General features: G+C 34.1%; 1 protein-coding gene across 2 annotated transcripts in view; it reads left to right on the forward strand.

Annotated features, from left to right (window-relative positions):
- Window positions 1–22869, forward strand: part of LOC145280176 (conserved oligomeric Golgi complex subunit 4-like) — a 97929-nt gene that overhangs the window by 69413 nt on the left and 5647 nt on the right. For both annotated transcript variants that reach the window (XM_080132024.1, XM_080131965.1), the window contains 7 exons: window positions 1238–1454; window positions 3856–3918; window positions 13211–13267; window positions 15135–15281; window positions 15838–15921; window positions 16279–16380; window positions 18578–18706. In XM_080132024.1, coding sequence (XP_079988150.1) covers window positions 1238–1454; window positions 3856–3918; window positions 13211–13267; window positions 15135–15281; window positions 15838–15921; window positions 16279–16380; window positions 18578–18706 — 799 coding nt within the window. The remainder of the gene's footprint in view (window positions 1–1237; window positions 1455–3855; window positions 3919–13210; window positions 13268–15134; window positions 15282–15837; window positions 15922–16278; window positions 16381–18577; window positions 18707–22869) is intronic.

The following is a 22869-nucleotide window of genomic DNA, read 5'->3' on the forward strand; positions in this document are numbered from 1 at the left end:
AACGGATTTTCCGGCATAACTCTGGTTTCCCCCAAATCGTTCATTTGTGGCGGGGGACCACGCATGCCTGGCTTTTTTTTCATAAATTGCTAAAATTAAAATCTCAATTTCACGGCTTCATCTAAAATAGATGACAATATTTAATTAATAAAATGTTCTTTTTCAAAATCCATATGCCAATGTCTAACAGTTATCAGATGAACATCATTAGGAAACTGGAAACAAGCTCAGTGTTTCCACAAATGGTGACGACAGAGAGGCACTTGTAAAGCCAAAAATAAATAAAAACATTTTGTTAAACAAAAAAGTAATATTTATTCAATAAACAAATAATAATTGTTAATTAATAAAATTTTCCTTTTTCAAAATAAATATGCAAATATCAGGAAGTTTCATTGGATGTCCTGTTGGTTTGGCAGATCAAGAATAGTCTCAAGGCATTTCCATGAATAGTGGCGTTGAAGAGATATTTGTAAGGCCAAATCAATTAAATTAACTTTCCTTTTCATATAATAAAAGCTAAAAGAAATCTTTCATAAGTTTTATTTTTAAGTGTGTTCTAAATTATTTTTGATTTTAGAGAGTTCCATGGAAACCTCAAACAAACACCACAAACTGTATTACTAATGTATATATGTGTTGCGTGTAAATAACCAAATGATACCATAATAATTAATTTTAACTTTAAAAATTGTATTTGAAAACTTAATAAATTGATAAAAAAAGCATGCTTAAAAATATTTTAAAGATATAATAAAAATAAACTCCTGGCCAACACCAATTAGGTATAACTACTGATTTCTAACCCTAACTCTACTTTATACTCTTAATTCAACTAATAAAGATTGGAATTTGCCTTCTTTCTTCTAATCATTTAACACCATCTTTCTTTTATTAAAGAGTCAGATGTTTTCTGATACTACACAAACTCACTCTCCAGTTATCATAGTAGCAAAAGGTCGTTTTTGTAATGAATAATGTAGCAAAGGTCGTTTTTGTAATGAATAATGATTTTTAAATACAGTTTTTCATTTTTAAGATTTTAAATTGACAAAAACTCTTGCACCGACATGAGAAAATGATTCTTTCAAAGCTTAATTTTTTAACATTTAAAGTCATGAGATTTTTGTTTTTTGTTCATAAAATGTATTTTATATCTTCAAACAAAGAAAGCATATAAGTCACAGAATGATTTTTAAAAACTTTGAAATTGTATCTCTTTTTTGCTGTCCTGCAGAAGAGCCATTTCCAGTTCCAGCGTGGATGGTGTGTGTGCCATGTTAAACCATTCTTGCACAATACTCGAACAAAATTTCCGTGAAACCCTTTATTCTAAACTCCGCCCTGGTTTCCCCTCAGGTTTTGATTTGACGCAGGCTTATAACATAATGCAATCCAGTTTCCAACAAGGCAAATTAAGTTCAGATACTGAAAAGGCAAAAACAGCATTCCTCGTGAGTAATATGATTATTATTTTATAATTTGAACATTTAGAAAAGTGAATAAGATAATTTTTTATTAAATGATTAAAATTTTGTTTTTTTGAGACTTCTGTTGTTGAAATAATTTTTTATTTATTTATTTTTTTGGGACTTTGCAGCAACCATCAGTAACGTATGCTTTTTCTCTCTCCACAAGTGAAATAATAAAGAAAACGTCTTTTTTGAAAAAATCATAGGAAAAAAAAAATATTTCATTTAATAAAAAAAAAATATATAACATTATACGGTTTTCTCAATTTACAAATTAAACTCATGAAATAATGTTTTCAAAGATGTGAGCGAGTTCCTCTCTCATTTTTTTAACTGTCATTCACTCCAAACCAGGCAGTATTGTAAGTGGCTATTGCAATAATGACCAGATCTATAAGGAGGGGGGGGGGTAACATGAGTTAGGATTATTTTGCTCACATTTTAAATTTCTGTATATTAGTACTTTTTGGGAAGCAGAGAGCAAGAAGAGAATTCCAAAGACAAATGATACAAGGAAAAAATCAGAATAAAAAAGCTTTTGACATCTATGAACTTCTACAATGAAGAGGTTGATTTAGCAAGGTTAGGGGTAGTTATGTTTAGAGAGGGTGACATAAGTATAATCAGTGAATAGAATCACATTCAGTGGAAGTACTTATAAAACAGATACAACATTGTGATGATGTGACAGGGACTGGAGCTGAACAGACAGTGTACGGACTATTTTTAAAATCGTTTTTATTTCTATATTTCCTTCTAGAAAGACTTTTAAAAACTTTTGTAGTTTGGTATGCATTGATTTACATATCAATGAGGCTTTGCCCCCAAAAAGACGAGATGGCAGGGGAGTCGAATCCTTGGAACTGAACTGAATAGGTTGGAATGTAGAAAGTCGTATGAATGCTGACAACAATAATATTATTTTTTAATTACAAGCTATTCCAACATTAAATATAAAGTCGACTGAGGTCATCTTTGTTAGCTGCAATTAAAAACCATAATTATCACTCAACTAAGTCAACATGATCTTAGAAGATGAATAATTTATTCAACCATTGATTATTCAATAGGCTGAAAAGTCAAAAGGTGGTGGGAGAAAGAGAGGAAAACACTCAATTAATTATCTTTTAATTAATTATAGTCTTATAAGAATAACAGTATAGTTTATATCATCATAACATGAGCTCTAGCTTATACAAGAAAAATCAAATGTTTGAATGCTTTGTGACCCCTTGTCTGAAATGTTTCCTGTTTACAATGTAAAACCAGATTTATGAAAACAAATATGATTTATGAAAAACAAATATATTTTAGTGAATATTTATACTAGCAAATTAATAGTGGTTACATTGGTGCTGCCAGATAAGATTGTTTGGAAATATCGGCTTCCTGACCTAAATTGCACCAAACATTGATGTTATTGGGGGGGGGGGTACCTTTGTATAATTCAAGCATGTTCTGTAAAGTCATAAACCAGAATTTTATTCTACAAAACAACCAAACTAAACAACCATGAATAAATATTTGAAGATATAAAGAACTTGAAACATAAATTTTTACTTCAAACTTACTGAATTCAGCATTAAATAACTCAAAAAGAGTTGATATTCCATAAAATAAAACAGCAAAACCATGATTGCCTGACCACCCCATCGAAGCGGCGGATGTGACGGGGTAGCACCTTACTGACCAGGGGCTGCCTGGTTTGAGGCGGGCGGTAGCCACCCACTGGGGCTAAATAGCCCCTCCCACCATTGCGGAGGATCCGAAGCGCATGATTGCGACATCAATTTGACTAGACTTTTAACTCATAACTATCTTCCACCAATGCAAGAGCCTGGGTGAAGAAACGTGTGTTGCCCAAGCGGCATGAGTGCAGCTTGACCAGAGCCGGTAGAACCCAATGAAAGACAAGGTCAACACGTTGGTACTGACTCTGGCTACAGGAGATGGCCGTTGGCTCATAAGAAGCTCATCCGACCTTTGATAGGTCTTGTTTTTGGTCCTGCTGGGTGTCCCCACACCCTCTTCACCCAGGTTACCCCGGGCGGGGGAGCCGGTTTAATCGCCGATAACCCGACCATGAGGCAGCTAGCACTGGGTTACATGATACCAGTAGAAGTCTAAGACTCAGCTGACACAAACAACAAAACCAAACTTCATGAATAAATATTTGGAGATATAAAGAACTTGAAGCATGAAAAATTTTTGTTCAAATTACTGAATTTGACATTAAATGACCCAAAAAGAGTTGATATGCCAGAAAACAAAACATCAAGCCAGAATGTTTTCATGGAAACTCATTCAGATATGTATTTTTTCTTTTGTTGTTAATTGTCAAACTGAAATATTGTTTTACCATTTTTTTTTTTTTTTTTTTTAGGTGACCTTGAATAATGCAGAAGCAAGTTGTGAATACATCAAGTCACTTCAAAATAGTTTAGAGGTATTTGTTTTAATGTTATTTTCTAGTTGCATAAGTTGAATATTATAATCATAATACTAGTGCTATGGTTTCATTTACCAATAAGTGTGTATGAAACATCAGCAAATCTAAGTTCTTATCTGTTGATACAAAACCACTGAGTGCTAATGTTGATTCATAAAAATGTTTAGTTTAAAAGAGAAAAAACAGAAAAACAGTTCCAGAAAACATTTCCTATATAAATTTAACATAAAGTCTGGAAAAATGTTGAAAGCTTCAGGATATATTTTTTGTGTCTCTTTCTTTCCTTCATTTTTTTTTTTTTTTTTTTTTATGTGGATGGGGTTGGGGAGGGCAATATTTTGGTCCTTTTTTTGAATATGTATCCAGAAAATTGCAGTCATGATGTAAGCAGTTCCAACTTTCTGGAGTAATCACAAAGTTTTGATGGTTCTACACAATACAAACTAAACTGATTTTGAAAACTAAAAGTAAAACTTTTAGGGGCAGTTTACTTTGAGACGATGAGAAAGAGACAGCTCATCTTGCTCATCATCCTAGTTGTATTGTGTGCATTTGCTCTCTATTGCGGATGTCTTTCATGCTTGAAATTTTGTCAGCAAGGAAATAGAAAATCTCCATTTTAAATTGAAATTTCTATGATTTCTAAGTTATAAACATAAAGTAAGTTCCAGTAAGTATTGGATATTTATGGATATTTAACATGAACATTGCCCCTCTTCATCATTACGATAATCATAATAAATTCTAATACAAAATTAAATACCACCATTGTATTGCTTGCAAAATTTTCCTTGACTCTTTTTTTTATCTTGGTATAGAAGCTTGTTTTCAGTTGTATCCAGGGACAGATAAACAGACATTACAAATATAATACAGATTATAGTTTTGGTAAACTGGCATAGCAACTGAAATTTTCCATTTTTGGCTAAGAATGTGTTCAGCAGTTAGTGATGAATTGTGCAAATCAGTTCCTGATGTATAACACATAAGAAATTGCGAAAAATGATTTTCTTTTATTTGAGTTTTATTTTTTATACAAATTTATTCATGGGATGTTTTCCTTTTTACAAATACCCAAAAGGAAATATTTTTAAGGCCCTCTCCCTCCTCATATTAAGAGTGACTTTCTAAATAATAATCTTATCATTTAGAAAGCCATTTTTAACATAGAGAGAGGGGGGGGGCTTTGTTAAAATTCTGTACTTTCACCTAACCATTTTAAAAACAAAAGATATTTGCAAAAATTAGATTAGTTAATGAAACTCTTGGCTGGAACGTAATATAGTCCGCATCAATTTTCACAATTCACCACCGACTACTGAATATATATCCTTAACCAAAATTCGTAATTGTTATTTTTTAATATTTTTATATACATGTCAAAATAGAGAACTTTAAGATTTATCAGTAAATAAACTGCTTTCCACTTGACCATCTGATTCCCACTTTCTTGCTGCTTCATACCTACTTTTTCCTTATGTTCATCTGCCATTTTTTTTTATTTATTTTATTTATTTATTTATTTTTTTTTTTACCTCAATCAAAGTTGCACTATTCCCACTGACAAATTCTTAGCCTTATTTTCCTAAATGAATGTTGATAATGTATATAAGTTGGAACAGGCAAGATGAACCAATTTTTTGATTTTAGATTGTCATAAAATATCTTTGGCTTATATCTTGCATTACACAGCTGAACTTTTTGTGGACACAAGTTGTTGCTCAATGGATAGTGACATCTCTCTATTTCTTTTTACAGTCATTTTTTACTTAATAACAGCGATTAAAAGCGTTATGATTATCTTTACTGTTTCCACTTCATTTCTGGTTGCACCTACTCATGTTAAGAATCATTTTTGTAAATAATAAAATTCGTTTTTTTTTAAACTGTGCTTATTTAGAATTAGACTTATTTAAACTAACAAAAATAGAGAAAAATCTTTGTATGTACATGCCACGAATGAAAATGCCATATTCCAAAAATCATGTAAATTGATCAAGTATTTTATTTTTACTTTACAAAATAAAAATTTATGATTCTTAACGATTCTAATACTAAATGTATTCAGTATAAGGCTGAATTTGATCTTGATACTTTGAATTGAGTTGTCTCCCCCTTATTTCTGCTGGCTTAAAAACATGGCCGACCAAAAATCCCTACTTCCTGCTTGGTCATAAAATTTGATTTTCTTACTAAAATAAATACTTAATCAATTTATATAATTTTTGTGGGATATGACATCTTTGTTCCATAACAAATATGTATATCGTAGAAATTTTTTGGTATTTTTTGCTTTTTTTAATAAGTGTAATTCTAAATAAGTACCAACATCACTTTCTTAACATGAGGAGGAGGATTTTTTTTAATCTATTCCGTATTTTCACCTAACAATTTAATAAACAAAAAGTTACTCATGAAAAATCAATTAAAAATCAAGGCGCAACCAGAAGTGAGGAGGATACAGTAACCATAAAGATAAGCAAAGTTATTAAAAATGGCAGCACCAAGTAGCAATATCACACCAATTTTTTTCTTTACATCAAATAAACTTAAATCAATATTATTGAAAAGAGCATAAAAAATAAATAAATATTATCTTCAGTTTTCTAAAATTGGTCCATTAGAACTGGAGTTATGACTATTCAAAGTATCAAAAAATGCATGGTTCACTCTGGACATTTTGTCTTAATTAGTTCTATCCAAATGCAACTGAAAATGGTAAGAAATTTGCACAATTTACACACTAACTCATCTTTAAAAAACTATCTTCAGATCTTGTTAAGATATTATGATGAAATTTTGAACATATCATAATACTATGAAGGTTTAGTTGACTGTATGTATGACCATCTCACTTGGTAACTTACGGACTACTTAGCATACTAATTAGCATATTTCAGTTTCATTTTAATAGCTATAAGTAGAAATATCATAAAAACAGCTAAAAAATATTGTAAGTAAGGCTTTATCATCATATAAAGTTTTAAGATGGCAGGGATCAGTAATGACAATAAATGCAGGTTCTGCCATACAGAATTGGAAAGTGTTGATCATCTGATATCAAGTTGCAAAATTCTTCTAGGGGACAGCTACTATACAACGAGACATGATGGAGTATGCAAGTACCTCCACTGGACTATCTGTAAAAAATAAAACATCCAGTGTAGTAGGAAGTCCTGGGAACATCAACCTGAAAGAACAGTTGGAAATGACTTATATACCATACATTACGACCATGTAATCCCTACAGCCACCTACCTTGAAAATGCTGCTGTGAAACCTGACATATGGAATAAGTCAGAGAGAGTTGCAACCTTGATTGAAGTGAGTGTTCCTAATGATGGCGGTCTGAACAGAGCTGAAAGAGAGAAACAGACCAAATACCAAGGTTTCATGTATATGAAAAGAAACTGGAATCTTAAGGGGATATCAATCATACCAGTTATCATAGGTGCCACAGGACTTATGAAGAAGAACCTGAAGTCCTACCTAATTAATATTCCTGGACTAAGTGCAAAAGAGATTCAGACAATTGCACTTAAGGGAACAGTGAGGATACTAAAAAGAGCTCTCGGTTGGTTTCAATAAAAAAGCGGGGCAATGTTGGCAGCTGGTTTGGATGCCCCATACCCAGCATTACAATCTTCAAAGGAAGAAAAAAAAAAAATAAATAAAAATACACATTATCATTTGTCATTATCACATCATGAAAAATCTAAAATGGTGACTGGGAAATCCAAAATGGCCACAAGACACGATTCAAAGAAATTATTAACAAAATATGGCTTGTAGCATATCAAATTAAATCAAATTTTGTACTGATTACAATTATGTTTTCAAGTACATTAAAGTAATTAGCATAATTAAGTTTCATTTTTAACATGCTTTCAGTTGCCATGACAATTATCAGCTGGTTTTCTACTACTATTTTGTATAATTTTTTTATTTTTAAGTCATTGTCGAGACTTAAAAGTTTTCAAGAGACATCACAGCCATTGTTTTCTTGTTATCATGTAATGCTTGATACTTGTTTTTTGAACAGAATAAACATTTACAACACTAAAAATGTATTGAGGTAGGTTGAAGAATAATTTATCTTGCCATTTATTTGTTATATATTTGTTTTTTGACAACTTTTTCATACCACTGTGGATTGTAAAACAAACCCAATAAATGTTATCATAGGCAAGATAAGTTATTCTTTTACTTAACTAGATAAGTGGTTTGTGTGTTTTAACTTATTTAAAAGCGTTTTTTACTTAACTCAACACCACTTGATTTATTTAAGTCATTTGAATTAAAATTAAATAAAAACAATTTTTAACAAAATAAAATTACAGTGTTATTTTTGTAATATTATTTTCTCTCTCCCTCAAACCAAGACTGTACCCTAATAAACAAAGTCTCAGACAGCATAGATATAGCACTCTCCCTCGATACTAGTGCACAAATACATGTATTTGGTGACTTCAATGTCCACCACAGTAACTGGCTAGGATTCTCTAATCACACAGACGTAGCTGGTAGCACAACATAGCTTCTCTATATCCCATTCCCTATCTCAGTTGGTTACATTTCCGACACGTTTCCCAGACCAGCAAGATCAACATGCCTCACTTCTAGATCTCTTTCTGACAACAGTTCCCGATGACTGTATAACAAATGCCCACAGCCCACTCGGGAATGCTGATCACGCTGTGATAATGGTAGAAATCAGCCTAAATTCTCGCCCTAAAACTGAAGACCCACTACTCAAAACAACGAGGTATTACAAAAAGGCTGATTGGGAAGCCATCAGGGAACTCATCAGAGATGCCCCATGGCAAAATATCTTTACTCTTCCAGTGGAACAGTATACAATTGAGACCACTGAATGGTTCAAAACTGCAATTGAAGCACATGTTCCCGCACGGAAATTCTATAGCAAGCCCCACTCTCCCCAATGGTTTACTTCTGCTTGTGCAGCTGCCATTTGTCAAAGTCAGCATGCGTTCTGCAGATTCAACCGACATAAGTCCAGCTCAAATAAACAGAAGTTTATAGAAGCTAGAAATAATTGTAAGAGAGTGATAGAGACAGCTAAGACAGATTACTTTGAAACCACCAGAAAACGCATCGAAGCACAGAAATTAGGAACCCGGGATTTTTGGAAAATCTACAACAGCGTAGTAAATAATGGACAGTCAACTATTCCCCCACTATCAAACAATCATGAGGTTGTTTGTACGGCAACTGACAAGGCTAATCTGCTTGCCAGTCAGTTTGCCTCAAACTCCACACTGAACTCGGTACACCACTCCCTCCCTGATTTTCCTCTGCGAACAGACACCACACTAGACGATTTGAAAATCACCCCTTCTCAGGTACATGCTATTATAAAAAACCTAGACACCTCAAAAGCATGTGGACCAGATCTCATCCCGGCTGTGCTATTAAAAAAATGCTCTGCCGAGGTTGCTCCAGTTCTCTCCAAACTTTACAATAAATGCCTTAACGAATCTTGCTTTCTCGACTGCTGGAAAACCGCCTCTGTGGTACCAGTCTTCAAGAATTCTGGTGAAAGAACTGACCCACTAAATTATCGCTCCATTAGCCTCCTCCCGCTTTTCGCCAAAATATTTGAGTCCTTAGTTAATCAAGCCCTAGTCCAGCACCTAACAGCTGCTAAACTCCTGACTGACAAACAATATGAATTCAGGCAAGCCCGTTCAACAGCAGATATCTTAACTGTAGTTTCTGAACGTATATACCATTCTTTGGACAAAACAGGGGAGGGTAGAGTGGTAGCCCTTGATATATCTAAGGCTTTTGACAGGGTATGGCACGATGGTCTTCTAAGGAAAATTAGATCATATGGAATCACTGGAAGAATTCATAATGTAATTAAATCCTTCTTAAGTAATAGAAAAATCAAAGTTGTCCTCGACAGTCGTACATCTAAACAATATGACATAAATGCCGGAGTACCTCAGGGATCTATCCTTGGACCTCTATTATTCCTGATATTCATAAATGACCTCCCTGATAAAATTGTTTCGGAGATGGGTATATTTGCCGATGACACCACTCTCTATAACAGATATGAGGGGAAAACAAATGAACACATATCCAAAGAAATGGCAGAAACACTAGAGGATGACCTCCAATCTGTAGTGGAATGGGGACAAAAATGGATGGTCACATTCAATGCTGCTAAGACTAAGCTTGTTTCCTTCAATAACTACAAGAAACCTTCTCTACCACGAATAGCAATGGCCAAGAACACATTGCCTGAAAGTACTTCTTTTAAACTCCTCGGCCTAACATTTACAGGGAATATGAACTGGAATAGATACATTGAGAGCATTGCCAAGGCTGCTGCAAGGAAGGTTGGCTCCCTCTACCGTGCTAGAAAACTACTTACACCTGACAGTATCCTATACCTCTATAAGGCTACCATTTGCCCATGTATGGAGTACTGTTGTCACATATGGGCTGGTGCATCTGCTGCTTGTCTCTCGCTCCTGGACAGGGTTCAAAAGAGAGTCGCCAACCTGATAGGTCCTGAACTGTCATCTAGGCTTCAGCCTCTGTCCCATCGATGAGATGTTGCATCCCTCTGCCTGTTCTACAAATACTTTAATAGTGAATGCTCTGACGAACTGCAAACACTTGTACCTCCCCGACGTAACTACCCCCGACAAACCCGACAAGCTACTAAGTCTCATCCCTTTACAGTAGAGATCCCTAGGTGCAAGAAAGCCTTTTACTCCAATAGTTTCTTCCCCAGAACTGCGGGTCTTTGGAACTCTCTTCCGGGATTCTGCTTTCCCAACTGCACTGATATGCAGAAGTTCAAGTGTAATGTTAACAAACATCTTTCTACTCATCTCCCTTCATAATGACCCTGCTAATTAAGTCCCTGATAGTAACCCCCTGCTTCAAAGTGGCACTGTGCCTTGTTTGGGGTGAAAATTGAATTAAAAAAAAAAAAAAATGTTCAAGTTTTACAATGTCCTTTTTTATTACATTGTTAGGTGAAAGTACAGAATAGTTGCAAAAGACCCCTCCTCCCCATCTTTTAAACTCCTTGGCCTAACATTCACAGGAAACATGAGTTGGAACAATTACATTGAAAGCATTGCCAGGGTCGCTGCGAAGAAGGTGGGCTCTCTTTACCGTGCTAGAAAACTACTAACACCCAAAAGTATCCTGTACCTCTATAAGGCCACTATTCGCCCATGTATGGAGTATTGCTGTCACATTTGGGCTGGTGCATCTGCTACTAGTCTCTCGCTCCTACACAAGGTTCAAAAGAGAGTCGCCAATCTGATAGGCCCTGAACTAGCATCTAAGCTTCAGCCTCTGTCCCATCGACAAAATGTTGCATCCCTCTGCCTGTTCTACAAATACTTTAATAGTGAATGCTCTGGCGAACTGCAGACACTTGTGCCCCCACGACGTAGACACCCTCGACAAACGCGACAGGCAGCTAAATCCCCCACCCCCACAGTAGAGATCCCTAGATGTAAAAGATCTTTCTACTCCAATAGTTTCTTCCCCAGAACCGCTAGACTCTGGAATTCCATTCCAGGTCCCTGCTTCCTCAACTGTACTGACAGGCAGAAATTCAAGTGTAACGTGAACCGACATCTTGCTGCCCAAATCCCTACATAGTACCCCAGTAGTTGTTGCCCCTGATAGTAGCCCCCTACACCAAAGTGGCAATTTGCCTTGTTTGGGGTGAAAATGTAATTAATAAAAAAATTAAAAAAAAATTTTTTTAAAAGATAGACATTTCCTTTCTCTTATTGTTTTAAAAATATGAAACGTCATCAACTAGTAGAACTTCCGTGTCGATTATTTATATCAACAGATCTAAAACATGTGTGTCCGAAAAGTCATCTACCGCTCACAGACACGCCATGGCAGCGTGTTTCATTGTTAATAAGGCGGAATTAAATTGCAATTTCTTGGAATATATAAATCACAACAAAAATATTAAAATACTATTTTAAAAAATTTTTATTTTGAATCCAGTCATTTAAGTTTTATATTGATTGACGTATGAAAAATCTACTAATTTCAAAATCATGACTGTCAGATTAAGTAGCAAAATGTACCTTGCCTAATGTTAAGTGGTATGCTGTATGGAATGACTGTATTACTACAGTCATTCAGGTTTTTGATGTTTTTATTTTTATTTTATCAATACATCACAATCCTCAGTTTATTTCCTCATAAAGTAATGGGAGCAGTTTCTAAACACAACAGCTCTCTCTCAGTTTAAAAAAAAGTAGTCAAATTTGATAACTATCACTGAACACTTTCTGTCTGACGCAATATCCTGATAATGTTGTACATTTCAAAAATAAAGAACTGTGATTTATCACTTTGTTCATCATCTAATCTACCGTGCTAGAAAACTACTTATGCCTGACAGTATCCTATACCTCTATAAGGCAACCATTCGCCCATGTATGGAGTACTGTTGTCACATCTGGGCTGGTGCATCTGCTGCTTGTCTTTCGCTCCTGGACAGGGTTCAAAAGAGAGTCACCAACCTGATAGGTCCTGAACTGTCATCTAGGCTTCAGCCTCTGTCCCATCGATGAGATGTTGCATCCCTCTGCCTGTTCTACAAATACTTTAATAGTGAATGCTCTGACGAACTGCAAACACTTGTACCTCCCCGACGTAACTACCCCCGACAAACCCGACAAGCTACTAAGTCTCATCCCTTTACAGTAGAGATCTCTAGGTGCAAGAAAGCCTTTTACTCCAATAGTTTCTTCCCCAGAACTGCGGGTCTTTGGAACTCCCTTCCGGGATTCTGCTTTCTCAACTGCAATGATATGCAGAAGTTCAAGTGTAATGTTAACAAACATCTTTCTACTCATCTCCCTTCATAATGACCCTGCTAATTAAGTCCCTAATAGTAGCCCCCTGCTTCAAAGTGGCACTGTGCCTTGTTTGGGGTGAAAATTGAATAAAAAAAATAAAAATTCAGCACTGCACTCTTTCTAACAATCTTGTACCTACTTGACCGCATTTTATTCCTTTGTTTTCTTTATCTTTTTTCTCTTTGTTATTCTTGTACTGTTGTTCCTATTAATGAATCCTTCACATTTTATTCTTAAATAAGTATTGTTAGAGTATAGAAGCTGAAGCAACCTGTGTGCATGTTTTTTCTAGACTTGACACGGATAACAAAGCTGAGGCAGTGTGACCCTTTAGCTTCACCTCAGTCATTTTCATTCATCATGCAATATTTTTTGTTCTTTTCATTTGTGTATTCTTTGTTATTTAGGATGAAGTTTCACAGTTGTTTAGCCAATGTAATGAACAAAACAAAGCTAAACTTGAGGTGAGTAAACATTCTTAATGTTTTGCTTTAGATGTTGTCCTCATAACCATTAATACTTTTCAAAAATATGATTTTTGTCCAGAATTCCCTCGCTATTAAAAAGCAAAAATAAAAAAGATCTGTATGATGTAAACGAAAATATTCTAAAACTTGTGTAGCTTGATCAAATAGTTTTATTTTTATTAAAAAAAAATCATTTTGAAGCGATTAATGAAAATTCATAGGCATTACAACATAAATCTTGCAAGTTTAAATCATTGAGTTATCTCCCTTTATTTTTTGTTTTTTAGATTGTGGACAAGATGGCTGCACTTCTGTTACTCATAAAATTTAGGTTTTTAGAAATAAAACTACACGATTAATTTACATGATTTTTCGAATATATTTTTATTTCATTATACGTCATACAGAATTTTCTTTATTTGTGTTTTTTTTTAATATAAGGGGAATTTTGAACACGAACTTAAAAATGCGATTATACTACATATTTCTTTTTAGGCAATTGCATGTAAACAGTTTAAAAAAATAGGGAGCAAAAAGAAATTAAAAAAAAAAATAGACTTTAGAGTGGGTGATCACTTTAGTATATAAATTTAATATAAAATGGGTTACGAGGTGGAAGTGATAACCTGATTTCAGACCAAATAGTGTTTTGAAAGAAAAATGTTATTTGGTCTGGAAGTGGATAATCATTTTAACTTAAATTTATATGGTAAAAAGAGAACCCTCACTCTAAAGTATGCATGGGATAAAGCAGGGGAAGCTAGAGTTGTAATCCTTGATATATCCAAAAATTTTGATAAGGTCTGGCATGAAGAGTTTCTCATGAAAATTAAATCCTATGGTATTTTTGGATGAATACTCGATATAATTAAATTCTTCCAGACAAGAAAAAAAAATCCAGGTTGTCCTAGATAGCAGTACATCTAAACAACATGATATTAAAGTATGTGCCCCCCAGGGTTTGATCCTTGGACCTTTATTATTCCTTATATAATTATGTCTCAGATAAGTATATTTGCTGATGACACGTACTGTACTTGCAATAACCCTTATCCCTGAGTGGCTTTCGGGCCTTGATAAGTGGTGACCAAAAAAAAAAAAAAAAAAAAAAACACGATGCCCTATAATAACATAAGTAAAAAAATGAATGTACACATATCCAAGGCAATGGCAGAAATCCTAGAAAATGACAAGCATATAGTGGAATGGGGCTGTAAATAGTTAACATTTAATGCTACTAAAACTGAGCTTCTGTCGTTTAACAACCACAAAAAATCTTCTCAACCACTGATTGTCATGACAAATAACACCTACCTGAGAACCCATCTTTCAAACTCCTTGGCCTAACATTCACAGATAGCATGAATTGGAACAAATACACTGAGGACATTACCAAGGCTACTGTAACAAAGGTGGGCTCCCTCTACCCTGGTAGAAAATTGCATACACCAGAGAACGTCTTATATCTTTACAAAGCCACTGTTCGTGCACTTGCAAATTTCTCTGGACTTCTACTGAGTTATGGCTGAACAAACAAGAGCATGCTACACTTCTGAATTAAATATAGGATTCCGTTTTAAATTCTGTGCAAATTCCTGAGTTTGATAGAAATATTCCCAAGTTTCGCATGAAGAAGGTTGGAGGTGACATAGACGGAAACATTATGAAATAACACTTAGAATGAGAACAGTAGTCTGTAGAATCTGTTATTTTATTTATTTTTTTTTTTAAAGAGTATAGGACTAGTTTTACTAAAGAAATAAAACAATTTAAAATTTAAAAAATATATTCTTAATATTTAAATTGGATTGTGTAATGTATGAGATGCCTATGAAATAATGCCTTTCATATTTTCTTTGTTTAGACTTGTTTGAATGATCTTGGAGCCGTATCAACAAGATTCAAAGATGTTCTTGATTTTGGATTTTCTCAGCTGAATTCTAGTGCAATCAAACCACGCATAAAACCCTTGGTTGATGCACTTTTGTCTTCAAATCACAACATAACTGAGGTAAGTACTTTGCATGACCTCTTTTGACCAGCTAGAAGATGCCAAAGCACTTATCCAATAAAATGGCGAGAAAACACACGAGTTAAATTGTAAATTGAATGAATTGTAAATTGACGATTGCCAAGAATTTCCAATAGAGAAAAAAAAGGGTAAAAAAAAAAATAAACAAATAATTGCTACCAAAGACAATAAAAGTGGATTAGAGTTCCCTTTATTCTGTTTCAGTGAGTAAGATAAAATATCTCCACTCTAACAGTTTTCTTAGCTTTAATGAGCATTTTTAGAAAAATATTTTAGAAAATATATTCATGTCATTAACATATCAAAGGGGGGAAAAATAGGCTAGTTCAAATCAAATATCAATATGTCAGACTGTTTGCTATTTGAGTCTAACTTGAAAAATCCAACAAGAGAATTTTATATGTTAGATGTTTATTTTCCATAATTTCCAAGGAATAAGACAATATCATTTAACAGCATTTCAGTTTAGATAATCTGATGCAACTTAATGGATCATTTATTGAACCACTTTCATTTTTTTTTAATCTTGTAACAGGAAGAATTTTCAAATTATGAAGCCAATGATCCATGGGTTCAAAATTTCATCATGAACTTAGATGGGATGCTTGCAAACTTCAAGGTAAGTAAATAGCATCTTCAAACTTTGATAAACTTTATCTTGGAATACAAAATATTTTGAATTATTCAGATTATTATTCTCATCTTAAGATAAAATTTTGTTTACATCTAAATGCTATCAAAATAAACCCTTAAAATAAATGAGTTGAAATTGAAGAGGATTTCACTATAGTACTCATTTTCACATGCTAAACTGGGTGGTTTATGTAATGCTATCATAGTAGTCAGAATAATCCCAAATAACAATTTTCAGTATTTCTGATTTTAAAAATGTTTCATAAATATGATGTAGCTTTAGTTAGACATACTTAAAACTTCCATTGTAGTGGGATTTCTTTTTTCTTTTTTAAAACTTCAGGCAGCTTTCACTGTAAGTAACTATGACAAGTTTGTTGGCACAATGACTAATGAAATTACGACACAGTTGGAAAAAACAGTTTTGAAAACATCTTTTAATAGAGTGAGTATTACATAATTATTTTTCTCTTTCATATGTGCATGTTAATGTATAAATTAGTCAGAGCCTTCTGAAAACTATCTTGGTTGAATAATATATATATACAAGGGTTGTTCTAAAAGTAAAACCTCCAATATTTTTTTTTAACTCAGAAAGTTGGAGAGCTGCAAAGATGATAGCATTAAAACAAGCAACCTTTTGTACTTCAGAATTTATTTTTCTACATAGTCACTACCATTCTCAATGCAGTTTTTCCAGGAATTTAATGATGCATCTTTGCTTCTGATACACATCCGTGGGAGTTGTTTTCTTAGAGTTTCACACACTATCAATATCTGCAATAAAGAGATGAAACTTTCAGGTCATAAATGCATAAGTTCAGTTATCATAACAATACAATTTGCAATCCTCTCTGATTCATTAAGAGAGAATAAAAATATAGGAACACCCCTCATAGATTTGGTGTATGACAGACAATTAATCTAAAAAAAAAAAAAGTGGATTGTTAATTTTATTTATTATTCATGGAATAACAAAATATGAATAAAATTATTAAATATGTGAAGGTTAGGGAAGTTAGATGCCAAAGAATTATACCCCTCTCTATGCCCACTCAGTAACTTTTTCTTAATTTTTTACTTTCCATTGGGTGGTCTGATTCTGGCCAGAGATATTTAGTTTTCTGTGCTGTCCTCTTCTCTTGTTCAGGCATCTAACAGCTTCACATTCATATACACCAGCAAAACATGCTGTGCAGCGCATGTTTTGCTGGTGCATATGTTTGCAGCAATTCAGATAAGTAAAATAGCACCTTATAGTCAGGCAAATAAAAATAGAATAAACTACTGCCAAGCAGCATCGCATCTGTTCTGATCGTCAGAGGAAGGAAAAAAAGAAAAGAGGAATGCGAATTTGTTAATTCGTTATATATATATATATGGCATTAATTTGCATATGAGGGTAAAGCAGTTATAAAAAGACTGAATTGGAGAGAACAGCGCATCAAGTTTTTGTCAGCTCGCAGCACCAACTCCTAATGCAGGAGTTGGTGCTGCGAATTAAGAGGAGTTTGTACAAATTGTGGAGTTGGTGAGAAGGTGTTCCGCCCACCCCCACCCCTTCCTTTTTTTTTTTTTTGCATAACACACCTATTAGATTTATGGACACCGAAACAACCAAGTAGAAGTAGGTATCCCAAACCAAATTTATTTTGCTGGTTTAATTAGTTATGACTGTTCATAGCTTGTTGGAAATTAGAAAATTTGTGGTTTTCTGTGCTCTTTGTTCAGAAGCTGAATTTCACAATATATAACTAAAGCTGCAGTCTTTCGAATAAGTGAAAAAAATCCTGACAAATGTATCACATCAGCTTATGTTGAATAAAGATTAATCATAATGAAAGCAATAATTATTTGATCAAATCAGCATTTGAAAAAAATAAAAATGTACAAAAAATGACGGGGCGATGTAACTTTGTTCATATGTGATTATTTTTAACAGCTAACACATTGAATCTTAATGATTCATATCACATTAGAGATCAATTATTTGGCTAAAGTACTGATTAATACTTTATTTCAAATTAATCAGTTCACATTAGCTACCAAGCTTGTAACACATTTCATTTACATTCTTAACTGGTTATTTTTATTAATCGCCACAGAATTCCATTTGTACTTCATCCACCCAAAAACATAGTCATATTTGGATACTGATATCTGCTAACTCAAAAGAAATATGAAATATATAACTTCACCCGTGCTGCCAAGAGAAAACAAAAAGAAAAATATTTGAGAGAATGAAAATATCGTACACCAAAAATCAGATAAATTGATCAAGTAGTTTTGATATTTTTGATAAAGATAATCAAGTTTTTCCAATGTGCCGCCATTCCCATATTAAGAATGGCTTTTAAAAATCTCACAAAAGTTTGAATTATATTGCGTTATCTCCCTTGTTGTGCAAAATAGCAACAAGAGATCCTTGATCATCGTTTAGCCATAAAAGTTGATTTTCTTCTTTTGAAATAAAACTAATCAAGTTATGAGATTTTTTAGTGTCTGATATTTTCTCTCTCTCATGGGTACTTACATAACACAGATTTTTCTTTATTTTTGGTATTTTCGTTTTTTATGGAGGTGGGAAGTTATGAATTTACATCAAAATATGTGATTTCTAATCCAAGTTTGTTTTATTCTAGTTGGGTGGTCTACAGTTTGACAAGGAACTACGAGCACTCGCCAGTTACCTCACTTCTGTAACAACGTGGACGATCAGAGATAAATTTGCACGTCTTACACAAATGGCAACCATATTAAATCTTGAACGGGTATGTATATATAGATTTTCAGTGCTTGTTTATAAGGATGTGTAGGTGAAATATGGCAATTCCAAATAAGTTAACAGGAAAACTCTTTGTGTGTATTTAGATTTGCACTTATTTATGAAAATAAAAATTAAAAAAAAATTAATAATGTACCTACTTGTTACAGTATGGAGATGTTATATTCCAAAAATCATAAAACTTGATCAAATAGTTTTTTTTTTAATATAAGAAAATCAAATTTTACGATTTTTAGTTACTTAGTATTTATAGCAGCTATTGTGAACCCTAGCTTTTGGAGAAGTTGTTAAAGGGAAGGTAACCAATGATGAATTTTGAATTTAATCAAATATGGTGACTAATGGAACAAGTCATAAAATTTGATTTTCTTAAATAAGAAAAAAAAAAGTACTTGATGAAATTGTGATTTTTGGAATATGCTATTTTTGTTCCATGATGGGTATGTACATTATAAACACTTTTCTGCATTTTCTTTACTTAAAATTTTTCTTATAAATACAAGTCTAAATAAGCACTAAACTCTTTCATATATTTACATATCAGGCAAAAGTATCCACACAAAAAATTGGAGAAAATTATTGGGCAAAATTTTAATTAAAAATAGACATCAGTTTTAGCATATTTTTCCAATTCAAATAAGGTCGCATATACACATAAGAGATAAGTCAGGCTGTAATTTTGCCAAGTCTGAATTAATGACAAAGTGAAAAAATATAAAACTAATTTTAATTTTATAAATCCAGTACAAACACACAAAAGTTTATAGGAGCTAGAAGTAATTGTAAGAACAAAATAGTGACAGCTAAGAGAGAATACACCAAAACCAACAGAAAAAAACATTCATACGCAGAAATTAGGAACTCATGATTTCTAGAAAATCTACAACAGTGTAGTAAATAATGGGAAATCAACAATTCCCCCACTATCCAACAAACAACAGAGAAGGTTAACATGTTTGCCAGTCAGTTTGCCTCAAACTCTACGTTGGATCCAGCAAACCACTCTCTCCCTGATTTTCCTTTGCGGATAGACATCACACAAGACTATCTGAAAATCACCCCTTCTCAAGTGCATATCATAAAAAACCCGACACCTTGAAAGCGTGTGGACCTGATCTCATCCCGGCTGTACTATTAAAAAAATGCTCTGCTGAGGTTGCTCCAGTTCTCTCCAAACTTTACAACAAATGCCTTAACGAAATCTTGCTTTCCTGACTGCTGGAAAATTGCTTCTGTAGTACTAGTTTACAAGAATTCTGGCGAAAGACCTAACCCATTAAATTATCACCTCATTAGCCTTCCCCCCACTTTTCACGAAAATATTTGAATTCATAATTAATCAAACTCTAGTCCATTACGTTATAATTGCTAAACTTCTGTCCAACCAAGAATATGGATTTAGGCAAACCCGTTCTACTGCAGATATCCTAACTGTAATCTCTGAACAAAGCAGGGGAGGGTAGAGCGGTAGCCTTAGATATATCTAAGGCTTTTGACAGTTTGGCACGATGGTCTTCTTCGGTAAAATCAGATCATATAGTATTACTGGATGAATACTTAACAAAATTAAATTCACGTGGCCCCCTAGTAGTACTTGGAATTCTATGGTGATTAATGATAAATACTTGTAAAGATTTATACTAGACTTTTCACACACACACACACTCACACACACACATATATATATATATATAAGTATTCAGGAGAGATGGATAAAAAGTTTAGTTTGTTTCAGTCATTAATAATTGTGTGATTTTTATAAGTGATTGTATCTATTTACTATGCCTCCCCATGTGACAGAGTTAGACACCAGGGTCGTTTTTTAACGTAGAGAAAAGAAAAATATTGTCGCAGTCGTGAAGGACTACTTCTACACTGAAAGAGAACAAGAAATGGAAGTGCAGCATCTGAAGAACAGACACCATACCCCGATCTTGGCCAAAAGTGAATATACTAAAACTTCTAATCTCCATTAAACTGACTCAAACTGAAACTACTTCTACCATGACAGATAGCAAATGGGACTTACAGATTGTCAAAAGTTGAGCAGCTTTTGACATTGATGAACAAACGAATCTAGGGTTATGAATCTTCAATAAACAGGAACTCGCATATCGCAACAGGGAGCGTGATTATAATGAAAACTGGCTAAACTTGAGCAAATTGTCAAACAAACTGACTGAATAAGTGAAATACATTATATTATTTGCATAATCAGACATGGCTCACTAGTTTGTCCCAAAAACTTTTTGTAGGAGAATTGTTACTGATATGTCAATTAGAGATCATGCTTACAGAGACATTCTAAATAGGGGGTTGAGTAGCAAGATGTCTGTATGTCGATACAGTCAGAGAAGCAGGATACAGAGGGAGAATTTCAAAGTCTAGCAGTTTGATGGAAGAAATTTTTAGAGTAGAAGGTTCTTCAGCATCGAAGGACCTCTGCAGTGAAGGTGCCAGCAGTGCTAAGAGTTCATTTGAGCATATTCCATTAAAGTATTTGTCAAACAAACACAGGGATGCAATATTGCTGTGATAAGACAGGGTTTGGAGCTTGGCTGACAATGTAGGACCTATTAGATTGGAAACTCTTTTTTTTTTTTGGACCCTGTGACTAGTGGTTGATGCAATGGCTGATATGTGGCAAAAATACTGCATGCATGATCAAATGGTGGTTTTTGTAGCAATATAGGATATTGTGAAAACTGTTTAAAGTAGCCACTGTCCCTTTTTCCATTGCAGACACAGCATACTTCAAGTAATATAGGCGGTCATTACCAGCAGGAGCAGTGAACAATTCATTGTTTGTATCAGCTCAACATAATCATGAAACGAAGCCAAAGTGAAGATAAGAATCTACATATTGAACTGCTATATTTCATTTGTGTGCTTGCAGTTTGAAAGCATATCCTAACAAACTGCGTGGACTTTGAGCAAACGCAAATGAAACACTATCAGGAAAATAACAAGGGAGATATTTAGCAAGGTTGATTTCCAAAGGAAACAAAGATACAAGAGGCGTTCCAAAAGTAATGCATCCTATTTTTATTCCACCTGAATGAATTAGGAGATTGCAAATTGCATTGTTATGATGACTGAACTTATGCATTCATGACTTGAAAGCTTCATCTCTTTGTTGCAGATATTGACAGGAATTGCTGTTTTAGAGAATAAAGCAACCTCTATCATGGATGTGCATCAAAAGCAGAAATGTGTCATTGAATTCTTGGCAAAAGGGCATTGAGAATGGCAGTAATTATGTAAAAAAAAAAAAAAAAAAAAAAAACACATTTTCTATTCCAACCATTATCAATGGACCAGAGGTCATCTCGTCAGCGTCCGACAAGGCCAAACTATTTGCAAAGAACTTTGTAGCTAATTCTACCCTATGCGACGAAGGCCATCAACTCCCCATATTTCCTCCTATAACACAGAACAAGCTAGGTAACATACAAATATCCGTGCATGAGGTCGCCAAGCTAATCAAGAATCTAGATTCCAGTAAAGCAACTGGCCCTGATTGCATCCCAATTATAGTGTTAAAAAAGCTTCAACCAGAACTTGCTCCCATACTCACGAAACTATTTAAGCGCTGCCTTAATGAGAAGTGCTTTCCGACTCCCTGGAAGACCTCATCAGTTTGCCCTGTATTTAAGAATTCAGGTGATAAGTCATCTCCCTCTCAGTACAGACCAATAAGTCTCCTGTGTGTTATGAGTAAGTTACTAGAATCCATATTAAATAGAGAAATAGTCAACCACCTCAGCAGGAATAACCTTCTTAGTGACACACAATATGGTTTCCGCTCTCCAAGATCTACCGCAGATGTGCTAACGGTTATATCCCACAGGATTAGTGAATCTCTTGACAAAGGCTTCCTTTCTAGGGCAATTGCTCTTGACATATCAAAGGCCTTCGACAAGGTATGGCATAAGGGTCTACTTCACAAGATTTCCAGCTACAGTATAACTGGAAATGTTTTCTCAATCATTAAATCATTTCTCTCCAATAGGCTCATAAGAGTAGTGGTAGATGGACAAAAATCGGAGGCCTGCAATATAAATGCTGGAGTCCCTCAGGGGTCAATCCTGGGCCCAACTCTCTTCCTGATCTACATCAATGACCTCCCTAAACACATACTTAAATCAT

Source organism: Euprymna scolopes, chromosome 1, assembly GCF_053919585.1.
Source record: "Euprymna scolopes isolate OS-2025 chromosome 1, ASM5391958v1, whole genome shotgun sequence".
NCBI lineage: Eukaryota > Metazoa > Mollusca > Cephalopoda > Sepiida > Sepiolidae > Euprymna > Euprymna scolopes.